The sequence below is a fragment of the Anastrepha obliqua genome, chromosome 5 (assembly GCF_027943255.1).
Source record: "Anastrepha obliqua isolate idAnaObli1 chromosome 5, idAnaObli1_1.0, whole genome shotgun sequence".
Taxonomy (NCBI): Eukaryota; Metazoa; Arthropoda; class Insecta; order Diptera; family Tephritidae; genus Anastrepha; species Anastrepha obliqua.
This window is the reverse complement of record NC_072896.1, coordinates 112,095,264-112,108,160: the sequence shown is the minus strand read 5'-3', so window position 1 is coordinate 112,108,160 and position 12,897 is coordinate 112,095,264. Positions and strand designations below refer to the sequence as shown.

The 12,897-nt window shown below is 35.2% G+C and overlaps 1 protein-coding gene, 1 non-coding gene and 2 pseudogenes across 3 annotated transcripts in view; 1 reads left to right on the top strand and 3 right to left on the bottom strand.

The window, feature by feature from the left end:
* The window catches only part of LOC129248198 (nitric oxide synthase-like), a 50,924-nt gene extending 48,120 nt beyond the window's left edge, over positions 1 to 2,804 (top strand). For both annotated transcript variants that reach the window (XM_054887660.1, XM_054887659.1), the window contains one exon: positions 2,606 to 2,804. In XM_054887660.1, the coding sequence (XP_054743635.1) occupies positions 2,606 to 2,713 (108 nt within the window). In that variant the 3' untranslated portion in view covers positions 2,714 to 2,804. The remainder of the gene's footprint in view (positions 1 to 2,605) is intronic.
* A 2,236-nt stretch (positions 2,805 to 5,040) lies between these two features.
* Positions 5,041 to 5,166, bottom strand: LOC129249607 (U2 spliceosomal RNA; annotated as a pseudogene).
* A 733-nt stretch (positions 5,167 to 5,899) lies between these two features.
* LOC129249672 (U2 spliceosomal RNA) lies at positions 5,900 to 6,095 on the bottom strand. The gene has a single exon (XR_008582708.1). It is a non-coding gene; the product is annotated as a U2 spliceosomal RNA (small nuclear RNA).
* A 236-nt stretch (positions 6,096 to 6,331) lies between these two features.
* Positions 6,332 to 6,513, bottom strand: LOC129249525 (U2 spliceosomal RNA; annotated as a pseudogene).
* Between the last annotated feature and the right edge of the window lie 6,384 nt (positions 6,514 to 12,897).

The window sequence follows — 12,897 nt, the reverse complement described above, 5'->3', positions numbered from 1 at the left end:
TAAGAGACACAAACTAAAATAAAATAAAGGGAAATAATACAAAAAGTACAAAATTTGAGGAAAAATATGTTCACTGCAAAAAAGCTTTTTGAAGATTTTAGTTTTTATACAAATATAGCCCTATTTTTGTATTATTAAGAAGATTGTAAAATAATATATAAGAAAATTTATGAATTCAACGCACATTTCTAAATGGTAACAACGCAACAAGTGTGATATATTAATTTCCAGTCAGTAACACGTTCTGGCCCCGAGATGCGCCGTAATGTTTAATTTTTTTATTTCAATTTGAAAGTGCGCGCAGTGTTGCCAAAATAACATTGAACAATTAACAATGAACAAAATTAAGTGCTGTTAAAAGATTCCATAAAAAACTTAATAAATAAAATTTAATAAAATAAAATTAAAAAAACAATAAAATTAAATTAAAGAAAACTTGAAAAAATAAAATTTTAAAAATTCAATAAAAACTAATAAAAAAAAATTAAAACAAAAATTATTCAAATAAATTAAAAAAAAACAACAAATTATAAAATAAAACTAAAAAATTTAATAAAACTAAGTAAAATAAAAAAAATAAAGAAAAACCAAACAAAGTAAACAAATTAATAAAATAAAATTTGAAAAAGTTACCGAAATAAAAGAAATTAATTTATCAAGAAAACTTAAAAAATAATAAAATAAAATTAAAAAAAATAGTGAATTAAAATTAAAAAAATTATCATTTAATAAAATTAAAAAATAAAATTAAATTATGGTAAATTAAAAACATATAATAGAATAAAATAAAATGAAAAAGTTTATCAAATAAAATTTTTATAAGTTAGGTTAAGAAAATTAGAAAAAAATTAATCAAATACTATTAAAAATTTAATAACATAACATTAAAAAAAAATTAAAAAAATTTAGCAAAATAATATTTTACCATATTTTAGAAGGTTCATCATTTCAGCTAATAACTTCATTTTTTTTTTTTAATTGTACAGAGGTCCTTAAGGTTTTAGTAAAACGTCATATAAAGAATTAGGCTAAATAGTAATTTGTTGGTAGCCTAGTGTAAGTGCACTAGCCTGCCATCCGAGAAGGTGTGGGTTCGAATCCCGCGTAAAGCACGGTCCTCGCACTTTTCCTAACTTACCTACTTTCCCTTTAAAAAAAATATATATATTCTTTCCTTCCTTTCCATCCTTACTCCCACACAATAGTCAGTGCACTATTTGCATTGTGACTGCTAAAACAAGCAAAATCAGTGCATCAGTGGCGGAAGCAAGAGGAAGCGGGTGATCGCGGTAATAGCGCAGACACACGAAATTTAACGAAGTCCTCAACCATCTGTGCGATGCTTCTGCCAGAAAAATTTGAGACACAGATGGCGCTCCAAGCAGTAAGAAGGCGTTGTTCCTAAGCAACGACAGGTGGTCAGTCCCTTTACATAGGATTGGTAGGGACAGGCTAATCATCTACCCTGTCATAAATCAAAATAGATTAACGAAACCAACGCTAAACTGCGTCTTGTCGAGGTCCTTTGCTCCCGAGCGGAGGGAACAAGAAAAAAAAACAAAGTAATTTGTTAGGGTTTCCTTTTTTAATCGCGTAAAATCTAGTTATTCGAGTTTTTTAGTTTTATATAACTATTTTTTTGAAGTGAAACTTCTTAGGCGTCGATGGACGAGCGAGAATGGAGAGTAAACTTTGAAGGCCATGCAACGGTTTGGGCATTTACGTTCCGCAAGAGAGAAAAAAGGTATAACGTAGAGGAAAAGGAGAGAGAGAGCTATACCTTATACATATATATATTAGATACACCTTAGGCTATTTTTTCTGAATTTTTCCTTGTGGTAGCTAATTTCTAGTGAGAAATAACATGGCCTACATTTTGGCGCTGGTTTGTTGGTGCAAACTTTGTAGGAAATATATTTTTGGTGCCTACTTTTTGGCGTTATATTTCTTTGGGGCCTACTGTTTGGGGCATTTTTTGGTCCCAATTTTTCAGGCCTTATTTTTTTTGGTGCCTACTTTTTGGCGCTTATTTTCGTTTCCTGGCTAGTGCTTGTGCGCACTATAAGGTGCTATGCATTCCGGCGTCGGTAATTTTTGCCGTTACTGCGGCCCTTGAATCGCTGCGTTTGTGCGGGTGATAAACACTCGGAGTAATGCGCGTTGTTGCGACGGTTTGTGTCCGGTGTTTACCTACACCGGCCGATCGTTCTCCGTTTTTTGTAAATTTTGTCTATTTGCATTCTCTGCAAATGTTGTGAATTTATTTAGATATATATTCTTTCTCTCTCTCTCAATCTCTTTATCATTTTCTTTCGGGTCTCTCCCTCTTTCTCTTGCTGCCTTGAAAGTTTCATTTCTGCTATGTGTACTACGCTACACGCACGTTTTTCATTAATTTAGGTGCCAGACTAGTCATAATCGGTGTTAATCAAGTTACTTACTATTATTTAGCTTTGCTAATTTATAACTAAAATTGTTATAACAAAATTATCTAGTTTTAATTCCATTTAGAATATTATGATTACTTCCGTTCAATTTTCAAATTTTTATTATTCGTTATCTGACTTGTGCCCTAATTTAATCTCAACTTTTGTTTCGTTTCCAGCACGAAAATCGCTACCACGAAGATATATTCGGTATTACCTCACATGCAGGTGAAGCACGAAATAAGTCAACACTGCGGCGCGGCTCGCGAACGCTGAATGCGTTGTAAGCTAATTTTCCACCAAGAAAAAGACTGCAGACTTGAATTTGTAATCGAAGAAAATTTACAAAAAAACATTTACATATATTTTAAAAAATAACCAATCAGGTTTTTGATAAAAAAAAAAAAGAAATCTATGGTTCTACGAAACATTCTCGAGAATGATTAATAATACATACATATGTCTACATATCAGCTGAAGCCATGCAAGCTCCTATACTGTACATTATCTTATAAAGAAAAAAAAAATAAACAAAAAAAAAGATATTTTATTATGAAGTGCGAAGTACTTGTTTAAAAATATATTTTTTATACTTTTTTTATACTCACACTCAAGAATTACTAACTATTCTTAAATATTATTAAAAAAGTATACCCCTGCATTATACTCGTATCAAACATACAGCCACTGGCATTAAAAAAATTAAATTATATTATCAAATTAATCCATACTCACATTCCTATAATCTTTTAAACGCGCGCACGAATTTACACATATATACATACCTACATATTTACTGTAAATATCTATTCAATTTTCATAAAATTTATTTCCTATTGTACTTAGTATTAGATTAGTTTCGCACTTAAACACGCACTTTAAATAAAAAGTTGTATAATTTTATAAACAATCTAATGGTGTTTGATTTGTGAAATTTTAAAATTATAAGACTTTGAATTCACAGCGCAGTGACAAGGAGAGAAAATTTGAATTCCATTCTAAGCGGAAGTGCTTGCCATTCTATGTACCACTCAAGCATAACTGTAGTGGAATTCACCAACATATTTTAACGATATGACACGAATGACACGAAAAGAGCAATACAGAAGCTGAGAAACTACAAGTCAGGTGGTGAAGACTATATAAATGTAGAGCTCATAAAATATGGTGGAGAAGAGTTGATAAGACAGATACATGAAATAATACGTCAAATTTGGAGAACTGAAAGCCTGAAGAATAGTATACAAGCCTAAGAGCCCCAATTTATAAAAAAAGGGGGCACATTAAATTGTGTAAATTATATACAGAGAGATCTTCTAAACGTGAGCTACAAAATTATATCAAACATACTATAGGAGACACTAAATGGGTATGCAGAAGAGATCGTGGGAGATTATCAATGCGGTTTTAAACGCTCGGAGGCTCGACAACAGATCAATGCTTTATTATGTCGCAGATATTTAAAAAATGTTATAGTCCGGGAGCCAGGGGTCGATTTTGGACTGCATTTTTATACCGTTAAATTCTTGACTATACTTGTGATTTAGCTTTCATGAATAACGAAAGTGAACGTCAGCTGGCGCATCCGCGGTGGGTGTGATTGCGGGAAGGTACGAAACGTGTCGAAAAAAAAGAATGTATCATTGCGTTCATACATCTCGGCGGCGCCCGGAATTTTTCAATGCTTCGGCTGACGGTCTTCCCACCGGTATAAACGCAGCTGACCATCATTATTATATCTTCATATGTATCCAGAAATATGTAAAAAAATTCAATCAGCATAAGTAGTTTTACTTTTTAATTTATTTTACAAGTTCGCCTGTTCAGCTGACGTATTTTCCCCCCTCTACGGCGCAGCTGACTATTTTTTTTTATTCTACTAAATGTCAACAATACACAAAAAAAAAAAAAAATACCAGTCTAACGGTTAGACTCGATAGAAGTGAAACCTTCCGTAAAACAAACTGAGAGAGAATAAGACGAAAGCAGCATTAAAAATAAAAAAATAAATAATTGGCGCGTACACTTCTGTTAGGTGTTTGGCCGAGCTCCTCCTCCTATTTGTGGTGTGCGTCTTGATGTTGTTCCACAAATGGAGGGACCTACAGTTTCAAGCCGATTCCGAACGGCAGATATTTTTATGAGGAGCTTTTTCATGGCAGAAATACACTTGGAGGTTTGCCATTGCCTGCCGAGGGGCGACCGCTATTAGAAAAATGTTTTTATTAATTTTGCTTTCACCGAGATTCGAACTAACGACCTCTCTGTGAATTCCGAATGGTAATCACGCACCAACCCATTCGGCTACGGCAGCCGCATTAGGAGCGGGATAATTATAGGTTCATTATAATATTGCTATAAAGTTCATATTTTATTTTCTTCATTTTATCATTATTCATCCTCAATGTTTTCAATTTCAACAAATGTACGAGTGGCTTATGATAGATAAAATATGATACAAATGCTTTGGTTTCGATGTTGTCAAAAAAAAATACCCAAACGGACCGAAGAAACAGACTTACAAATTTCTTCCATTTTCGTCTACTTGTATTCATATAAAAATTTATGTCTCTTCCCACCAAAGCTAAATGTATTTGTATATTTCTTCTTGTATTTATTCAAGGCCGAAATCCCGGCGGTATTGCAATACCGGGCCAACCCGTGGCAGAGGTGGAGCAAGCTCCTAAAACACTCCGCCCATTTGATCACTTTGATCTTAGCCATAAGGCCGAGAAGCGATAACCATACACAACCAACAAACTACCTTGTCATTACATTTTCTAATAAACCTTTTGAGAATTACACGCTCACAAAAATTAATGTACGAAATATTTATACCGATTCACTTAAACACGGCGAGCTGTTTGATTTCATGTTCGTGCCTGTGTATGTGCAATTGTGCGTTCATATCGCCACAGTGCATGACTACCAGCCTTGGCTGAGCACAGTAAGAAAATGTATTCGAGCGTATATATGTATGTATGTACGTTAGTGTGTTTGTACGATTGTGCTCTGCGCTCAGCTTTGTGTCGATTTTACTGTGCGCTGCGCAGGTTAGGGTATTATTGCAGAATTTAAAGATGATTCACACACTGTCGATCGACTGGGTACAGTTGTCACAAGTGATGATATTTATAATTTTTATATGAAACATCAAGGCGAATCTTTTGGAGGTGGTAGCAATAACACAGCTGATTTGTTATTTTTTTCTTCCGCCGTGTACATTTGGATGTCAACATAAAATTGAATTACGAAACGTTTTACTTAGCTTAGTGTATGAATTCACCTTGGAAAAAATTCAATTTTCTTCTAAAATCAATTTTAATAAAAAAAACTGTTTTCAATAAATAATCAGAAATGTCCTGCAATGCAAATTAAAAAAAAAAAATTCCATTTTCGTCTACTTGTATTCATATAAAAATTTATGTCTCTTCCCACCAAAGCTAAATGTATTAATATATTTCTTCTTGTATTTATTCAAGGCCGAAATCCCAGCGATACTGCAATACCGCGCCAACCCGTGGCAGAGGTGGAGAGCAAGCCCCTAAAACACTCCGCCCATTTCCAAAAATCAGTTTAACATTTGTTGTCCTCCGATGGAGGATCTATCAGATGTTAAGCTGATACGAACAGATACCACACTACCTAGTCAATAGATTTTCTAATAAACCTTTTGAGAATTACACGCTCACAAAAATTAATGTACGAAATATTTATACCGATTCACTTAAACTGACTTTGAGTATCTAAACCAAAAAACTGTTTTCAATAAATAATCAGAAATGTCCTACAATGCAAATTTCAAAAAAAAAAAAAAAAATTTCATTTTCGTCTACTTGTATTCATATAAAAATTTATGCCTCTTCCCACCAAAGCTAAATGTATTAGTATATTTCTTCTTGTATTTATTCAAAGCCGAAATCCCGGCGGTACTGCAATACCGGGCCAACCCGTGGCAGAGGTGGAGAGCAAGTCCCTAAAACACTCCGCCCATTTCCAAAAATTAGTTTAACATTTATCATGACATCAGATGTTAAGCTGATAAGAACAGATACCACACTACCTAGTCAATAGATTTTCTAATAAACCTTTTGAGAATTACACGCTCACAAAAATTATTTATATCAACATATAATATTTATATCAACATATAATATAACGCTTCGTAACTAAATAACTTTCAGGCCAGCGACGACAGCATGGCGCGGTAGCCGAGCCGAGCGACTAGCAATGTGAGCTTCCGATCCAAAATCCTTGGTTCGAATCACAAGAAAAAATAAAAGTTATTTTTATTTAGTTCGTCGCTACGTTTATATCAACATATAATATAACGCTTCGTAGCCAAGAGGGTCGCTTTTTCGTTTCACTTTTCCTCAAATCACTCCCAACGATTCTAAAGAAGTTTTCACTTCAAAATGTCAGCCGGTATTAAATGAATCGTTAAACATTTTTTTCGGCACGTTTCGCAACATCCCAAGCACGTACCCACCGCTACTGAACCAGCTGACGGTTGGTTTCGTCATCCATTGGATGACGCCTGCCTTCAGTATTAAAATCAGTCCGCATGAAATGATGAGATCAAAATGATCCGTGGCTCCCGGACTACTGGGTTGCCCATATTCGACGGACCCATGTGTTTTCTTTTTAAATCAAAGAAAAACACAATTTTTTTGACGTGATAACGTCTTATAATTCGATTTAACAGGCTGCACGCACGAAAAAATGTGTCGTTACCATGCTCATTAGTGTTACCTTGCTCATATGTCGTTACCTTGCTCATTGCCGTTACCTTGCTCATTTGTCGTTACCTTGTTCATTGCATTGAATGAACTGCAAGCGAAAGCGCGGAACGAACGACAAAGCAAACAAAGCAAACGAACGGCAGCGTTCGACATCTTGCTCTCTCCTACTTAAGTGAGCGTATATATGTATGTATATGCGCATATGTACATATATAAATTCACGTATTTGTATTTGCATATGCCTTCTTATTCCTTATTATTAATTTGATTCACTTGAAGAATTTAAAATAAAACCAAGTTTGTTAATAATACCTGCTGTTTTAATGTTATTATTATTAATTTGTTTATTATATATGAAGGAAAAAATGTATGGTAATATTTACCATATACCTTATAAGATATGTTGTCTTTACTAATATTATAAAGAGGAAAACTTTGTTTGTTTGTAATGAATAGGCTCAAAAACTACTGGACCGATTTTAAAAATTCTTTCACCATTCGAAAGCTACATCATTACTCCACGAGTAACATGGATTATATTTTATTTTGGAAATAGGGCTCGAGATATAGGTCAAAACGTGGACCCGGGTAACCTTCGGATGTGTATGTACAATATGGTGAGTGCTTCAGTCCAGAGTATTTTTCATGCCGCTGCGTGACTAGGGTCTCGAGATAGAGACCAAAACGTGGACCCTAGAATGTGTTTGTACAATATGGATATCAAATTGAAGCTGTTGGTGAATGCTTTAGTACTGAGTATTTTTCATGCTGCTCCGTGACTAGGGTCTCGAGATATAGGTCAAAACGTGGACCCGGGTAACCTTTGGCTGTGTATGTACAATATGGGTATCAAATGAAAGCTGTTGATAAGTGCTTTAATACGGGGTAATTTTCATACCTATTGATGACTAGGGTCTGGAAATATATGCCAAAACGTGGACCCGCCGTGTCTTTGCACCGAATTAAACCAAACTTACACACATTGTTAAGGAGGTATTGAAGATGGTTTCCGTATAGTTTGGATATCTATTGGTAGATAGGGTCTCGAGATATAGGTCAAAACGTGGACCCGGGTAACCTTCGGATGTGTATGTACAATATGGGTATCAAATGGAAGCTGTTGGTGAATGCTTTATGATATGTTATGTTATGTTATGTTATGTTATGTTATGTTATGTTATGTTATGTTATGTTATGTTATGTTATGTTATGTTATGTTATGTTATGTTATGTTATGTTATGTTATGTTATGTTATGTTATGTTATGTTATGTTATGTTATGTTATGTTATGTTATGTTATGTTATGTTATGTTATGTTATGTTATGTTATGTTATGTTATGTTTATTTATTTATTTATTTATTCATCAATTAAAGTATAACTTAAATAGATTACTAATATTAAAGCTTAAATATAATATATAATAACAATACTGTGAGATACATTAATCACAATTCAAAAAGTGTATCTCCAGATTAAGTCGTGATTTGAAAGTCTCTCGTGAGTTAGAGAATATATCCAAATGTTTGCATAATTGGTTAGACTGTCTTATACAACGTGCAAGCGGTTCATTTCGACTAAAATTGGTCTTGTGATAAGGTAAATAGAACATATTGTTGAGTCTTAGGTTACGAGTGGGACAATTAAAGAGTATTAGCTCCAGCAAGAAGTGACATTTGATATGATTCGTAACTATGTCTCTTATAAACATTACCGATGAAGTTTTTCTCCGCATTTCTAAAGTTGGCAATGCTAACAAAAGACATCTACTTTTGTATGCAGGCAAACTGCAAGGCCAACGAAGTGACTGAATAGCAAATCGAGTGAAACGTTTTTGAACCTTCTCAATTCTTAAGGATGAACCCTTATAGAATGGATCCCAAATGATGCTGCAATATTCGAGGTTTGATCTCACAAGAGAAAAATACAAATTTTTCAGCGTAGAGATATCCTGGAACTCCCTTGAATTCCTTATTACAAATCCAAGCATAGACCTAGACTTGGCAATCATAAAGTCTATATGTTAGGAAAACGACATTCTCGATGTAAATATGACCCCCAGGTCTTTCTTTTCGTAAATTTTTGTTAGGGTGGTAGTGCCCAACTTGTAATCGAAATCAATCGGAACTTTTCGTCTACTGAATGACATGTGCTGGCATTTACCAGCATTAAGAGGTAAGGAGTTATCATCACACCAAGCTTCCAATCTGGCTAAGTCTTCCTGAAGTCTTATGCAGTCAGTTACGTTCTCTACCCGACTGTAAATTTTCAGGTCATCTGCATACATCAGACAACGTGATGTCTCGAAAACGTCTGGAATGTCATTAACAAACATTAAGAACAATAGTGGCCCAAGATGGCTACCTTGAGGTACGCCTGAGGTAACTTTGATGACATCAGATTTTATGTTATTTATACGAACGAATTGAGTTCTATCTGTTAGATAAGATGCAAGCCACTTGAGTAAGCTAGGATGAAGACCAAATGAACCCAGCTTTTTAAGTAGGATACTATGGCTGACTCGATCAAACGCTTTCGAAAAATCGGTGAATATGACATCACATTGTTGGCCTGTTTCAAATTGGTTTAAGACATAATTTGTAAATAATCCTAAATGCGTAACAGTAGATCTACTCTTAACAAAGCCGTGCTGATTAGGCGATATGAGATTTGAAATTTGGAAGAAAATCAAATCATAAACTAGCTTTTCAAAGAGTTTAGGTATGCAAGAGATTTTGCAGATAGGGCGATAATTTTGAACTTCCGACTTACTTCCAGACTTATGTATCGGTATGATAAACGATTTTTTCCAATTACGTAAAAACTCACCAGAAGCTAGTGATTTATTGAAGATAATTGTTAATGGTTTTGCTAGCGATGTAGCACAGTTTTTTAATAATATAGGAGGGAAGCCATCTTCTCCAGGAGTTGGGTCATTTGCCAAAGCCGATAGGCTCCTGAGTACATCATTAGATGAGAGCTGGAAACCTTTATATATTCGTGAGCTGTTAAAAGAGATATCTTCTTTTCCGGTGTCGGATTGACGAACATAAACAGATCGAAAAAAATCTGCAAAAAGATTACTAATTTTTTGAATGTCCGACAACGTTTCCCCCAAATTATGTTATGTTATGTTATGTTATGTTATGTTATGTTATGTTCAGTTATGTTATGTTAAAGTATATTATGTTATGTTAATGTTAACTTATTCTCTATATCCATACAAAATATCTATCAAACAAATAAAATTAAAATTTTCTTTTGAAAAATGCAACCATTCAATCAGTATTTTCTTATGGCGTTATCACGTTAAACTATCGTCAGTAAACCGACTTTACAGACAACCTCTTTTTTTATGTTGACGATAATAATCATTTTATTTGCAGTATTTTCCATAGTTTTAGCTAACATTTCGGCTGGAATAGCGCCTATTTCCTCACGGATGTTGTTCTTAAGCTCTTTTATGGTCTTTGGCTTATTAATACATATAAACCTTTGATTTTAAATATCCCCACAAGAAGAAGTCAAGTGGCGTTAAATCGGGCGAACGCGGTGGCCAGTCAAAATCGCCATTTTCCGACATCAAACGACGAGGAAACAATTTCTTCAAAAATCGATTGTGGTGCGAGTTGTGTGTGTTGGAGCGCCGTCTTGTTGAAACCAGAACTGCTTCATATGCTTTCGACGAATAATTGGCATCACAAAAGTGGTTATCATATCGCGATAACGCTCCTGATTGACGGTAACAGCTTGACCATCTTCATTTTCGAAGAAAAACGGCCCAATAATCGTTTTCGCACTAACGCCGCACCAAACAGTAACTATTTCGTCGTAAAGAGGTACCTCTTGAATTTCGTGAGAATTTTCAGTGGCGTAAATATGGCAATTTTGTTTGTTTACCGTCCCATTCAATAAGAATTGAGCCTCATCGGACATGATGATTTTATTCTTCTTCTTCTTCTTCTTCTTCTTTTGACTTCTTTTGTTGAATGTAAATTTCAACAATTTGGGAGCGCTCGCGTGACGTGTACTGTTCCATGGTAAAAATCTGCTTGGAGTGACGCTTCCAACGCGGTCTGTCATTAAGCCATCTGACGTCTCTGTCAAAAGATACAGGGTTGCCAGATGGGTCCGTCGAATATGGGCAAACCTGTATTATGAGTTCAACATTAATCTACACTGCCTTTTCATAGACCTCAAGCAAGCGTTAAATAAACTGAACAGAAAATATATCGACCATCATTTAAAAGTAAACTTAACGTAATTACATTTATTCATTTGATCAACGCATGTATTTCTAGTCTGATCCTGTGGCGCAGATATTGATAAAAAAATTTTTTCTGTATTTGGCGAGAATGAATTCTTGAGTAGCATCATCGGGCTAAATTCAAAGCAACCCCAATTTCTCTTCCTACAGGGTGTTTTTTTTTAGAGGTTAGGTTTTCAAGATGAAATAAAACGTATATAATTTAATGTTATGGCCAAGAATTTAGCTTTATTATAAAGATAAGGGTTTGCCATTATGTTTTAAAAATGATTTCGGGCAAGTGGCCGAATTTCGACCACTTTTTGCAGCAATTGGGGCCGTATGTCAGCAATAACGCGCCGAATATTCTCTTACAAGACGTCAATCGTCTCGGGCTTATCTGCGTAGACAAGCAACTTCACATAGCCCCACAAGAAATAGTCCAGCGGTGTTATATCGCACGATCTTGGAGGCCACGCCACAGGTCCACGGCGCAAGATAATGCGCTCACCAAAAGTTTCCTTCAATAAATCGATTGTTGCGTTGGCTGTATGGCATGTAGCGCCGTCTTGTTGGAACCAAAGGTCGTCCACATCAACATCGTCCAATTCAGGCACTAAAAAGTCATTAATCATGGCTCTATAGCGCTCTCCATTGACTGTAACATTATGGCCGGCTTCATTTTTAAAGAAATATGGACCAATGATTCCCTCTGCCCATAGAGCACACCAAACAGTGACTTTTTGAGGATGTAACGGCGTCTCAGCAATGGCTTGTGGATTATGTTCACTCCAAATGCGACAATTTTGCTTATTGACATACCCATTCAACCAAAAGTGAGCTTCATCGCTGAACAAAATTTTCTTCGATGCGTCGCGCGAACCGAACCATTATTTTCGTAATAAATTTGCACGATTTGCAAACGTTGTTCAGGTGTAAGTCTATTCATTATGAAATGGCAAACCAAACTGAGCATAAATCAAGTGACAGCTGTCAAAAAGACCATCTACGAAAAAAGTAGTGCCAACTTGAAAACCTAACCTCTAAAAAAACACCCTTTATAATAACCTACGGCTGTGAAACATGGGTCCTTAAAGTTAATGACGTCAATTTACTGAAGCGATTTGAAAGAAAAATTCTTATTTGGCCCTATACGATTAGAAGACGGTACATACCGTATACCCTATAGCCACGAGCTCAGTGTTTTAATGGCGGGAGGAAATATAACGTGCTTTATAAAGTCCCAAAAATTGGGGTGGTATGGACACGTTTAAAGAATGAGCAGCGAAAGAACCAGCAAAAAGTATTTGAAGCAAACCCTGAAGGAGCAAGAAGGAGAGGCCGGGAAGGAGACGATGGTTGCAAGATGTAGAAGACGATATACGAAAGATGAAAATCTCAGCGGACTGTCGAGAAGAATGGAGGTGTATTGTAGAGGTGGCACTGGTCCACCCCGGACTGATGATGATGATGATTTCAACGA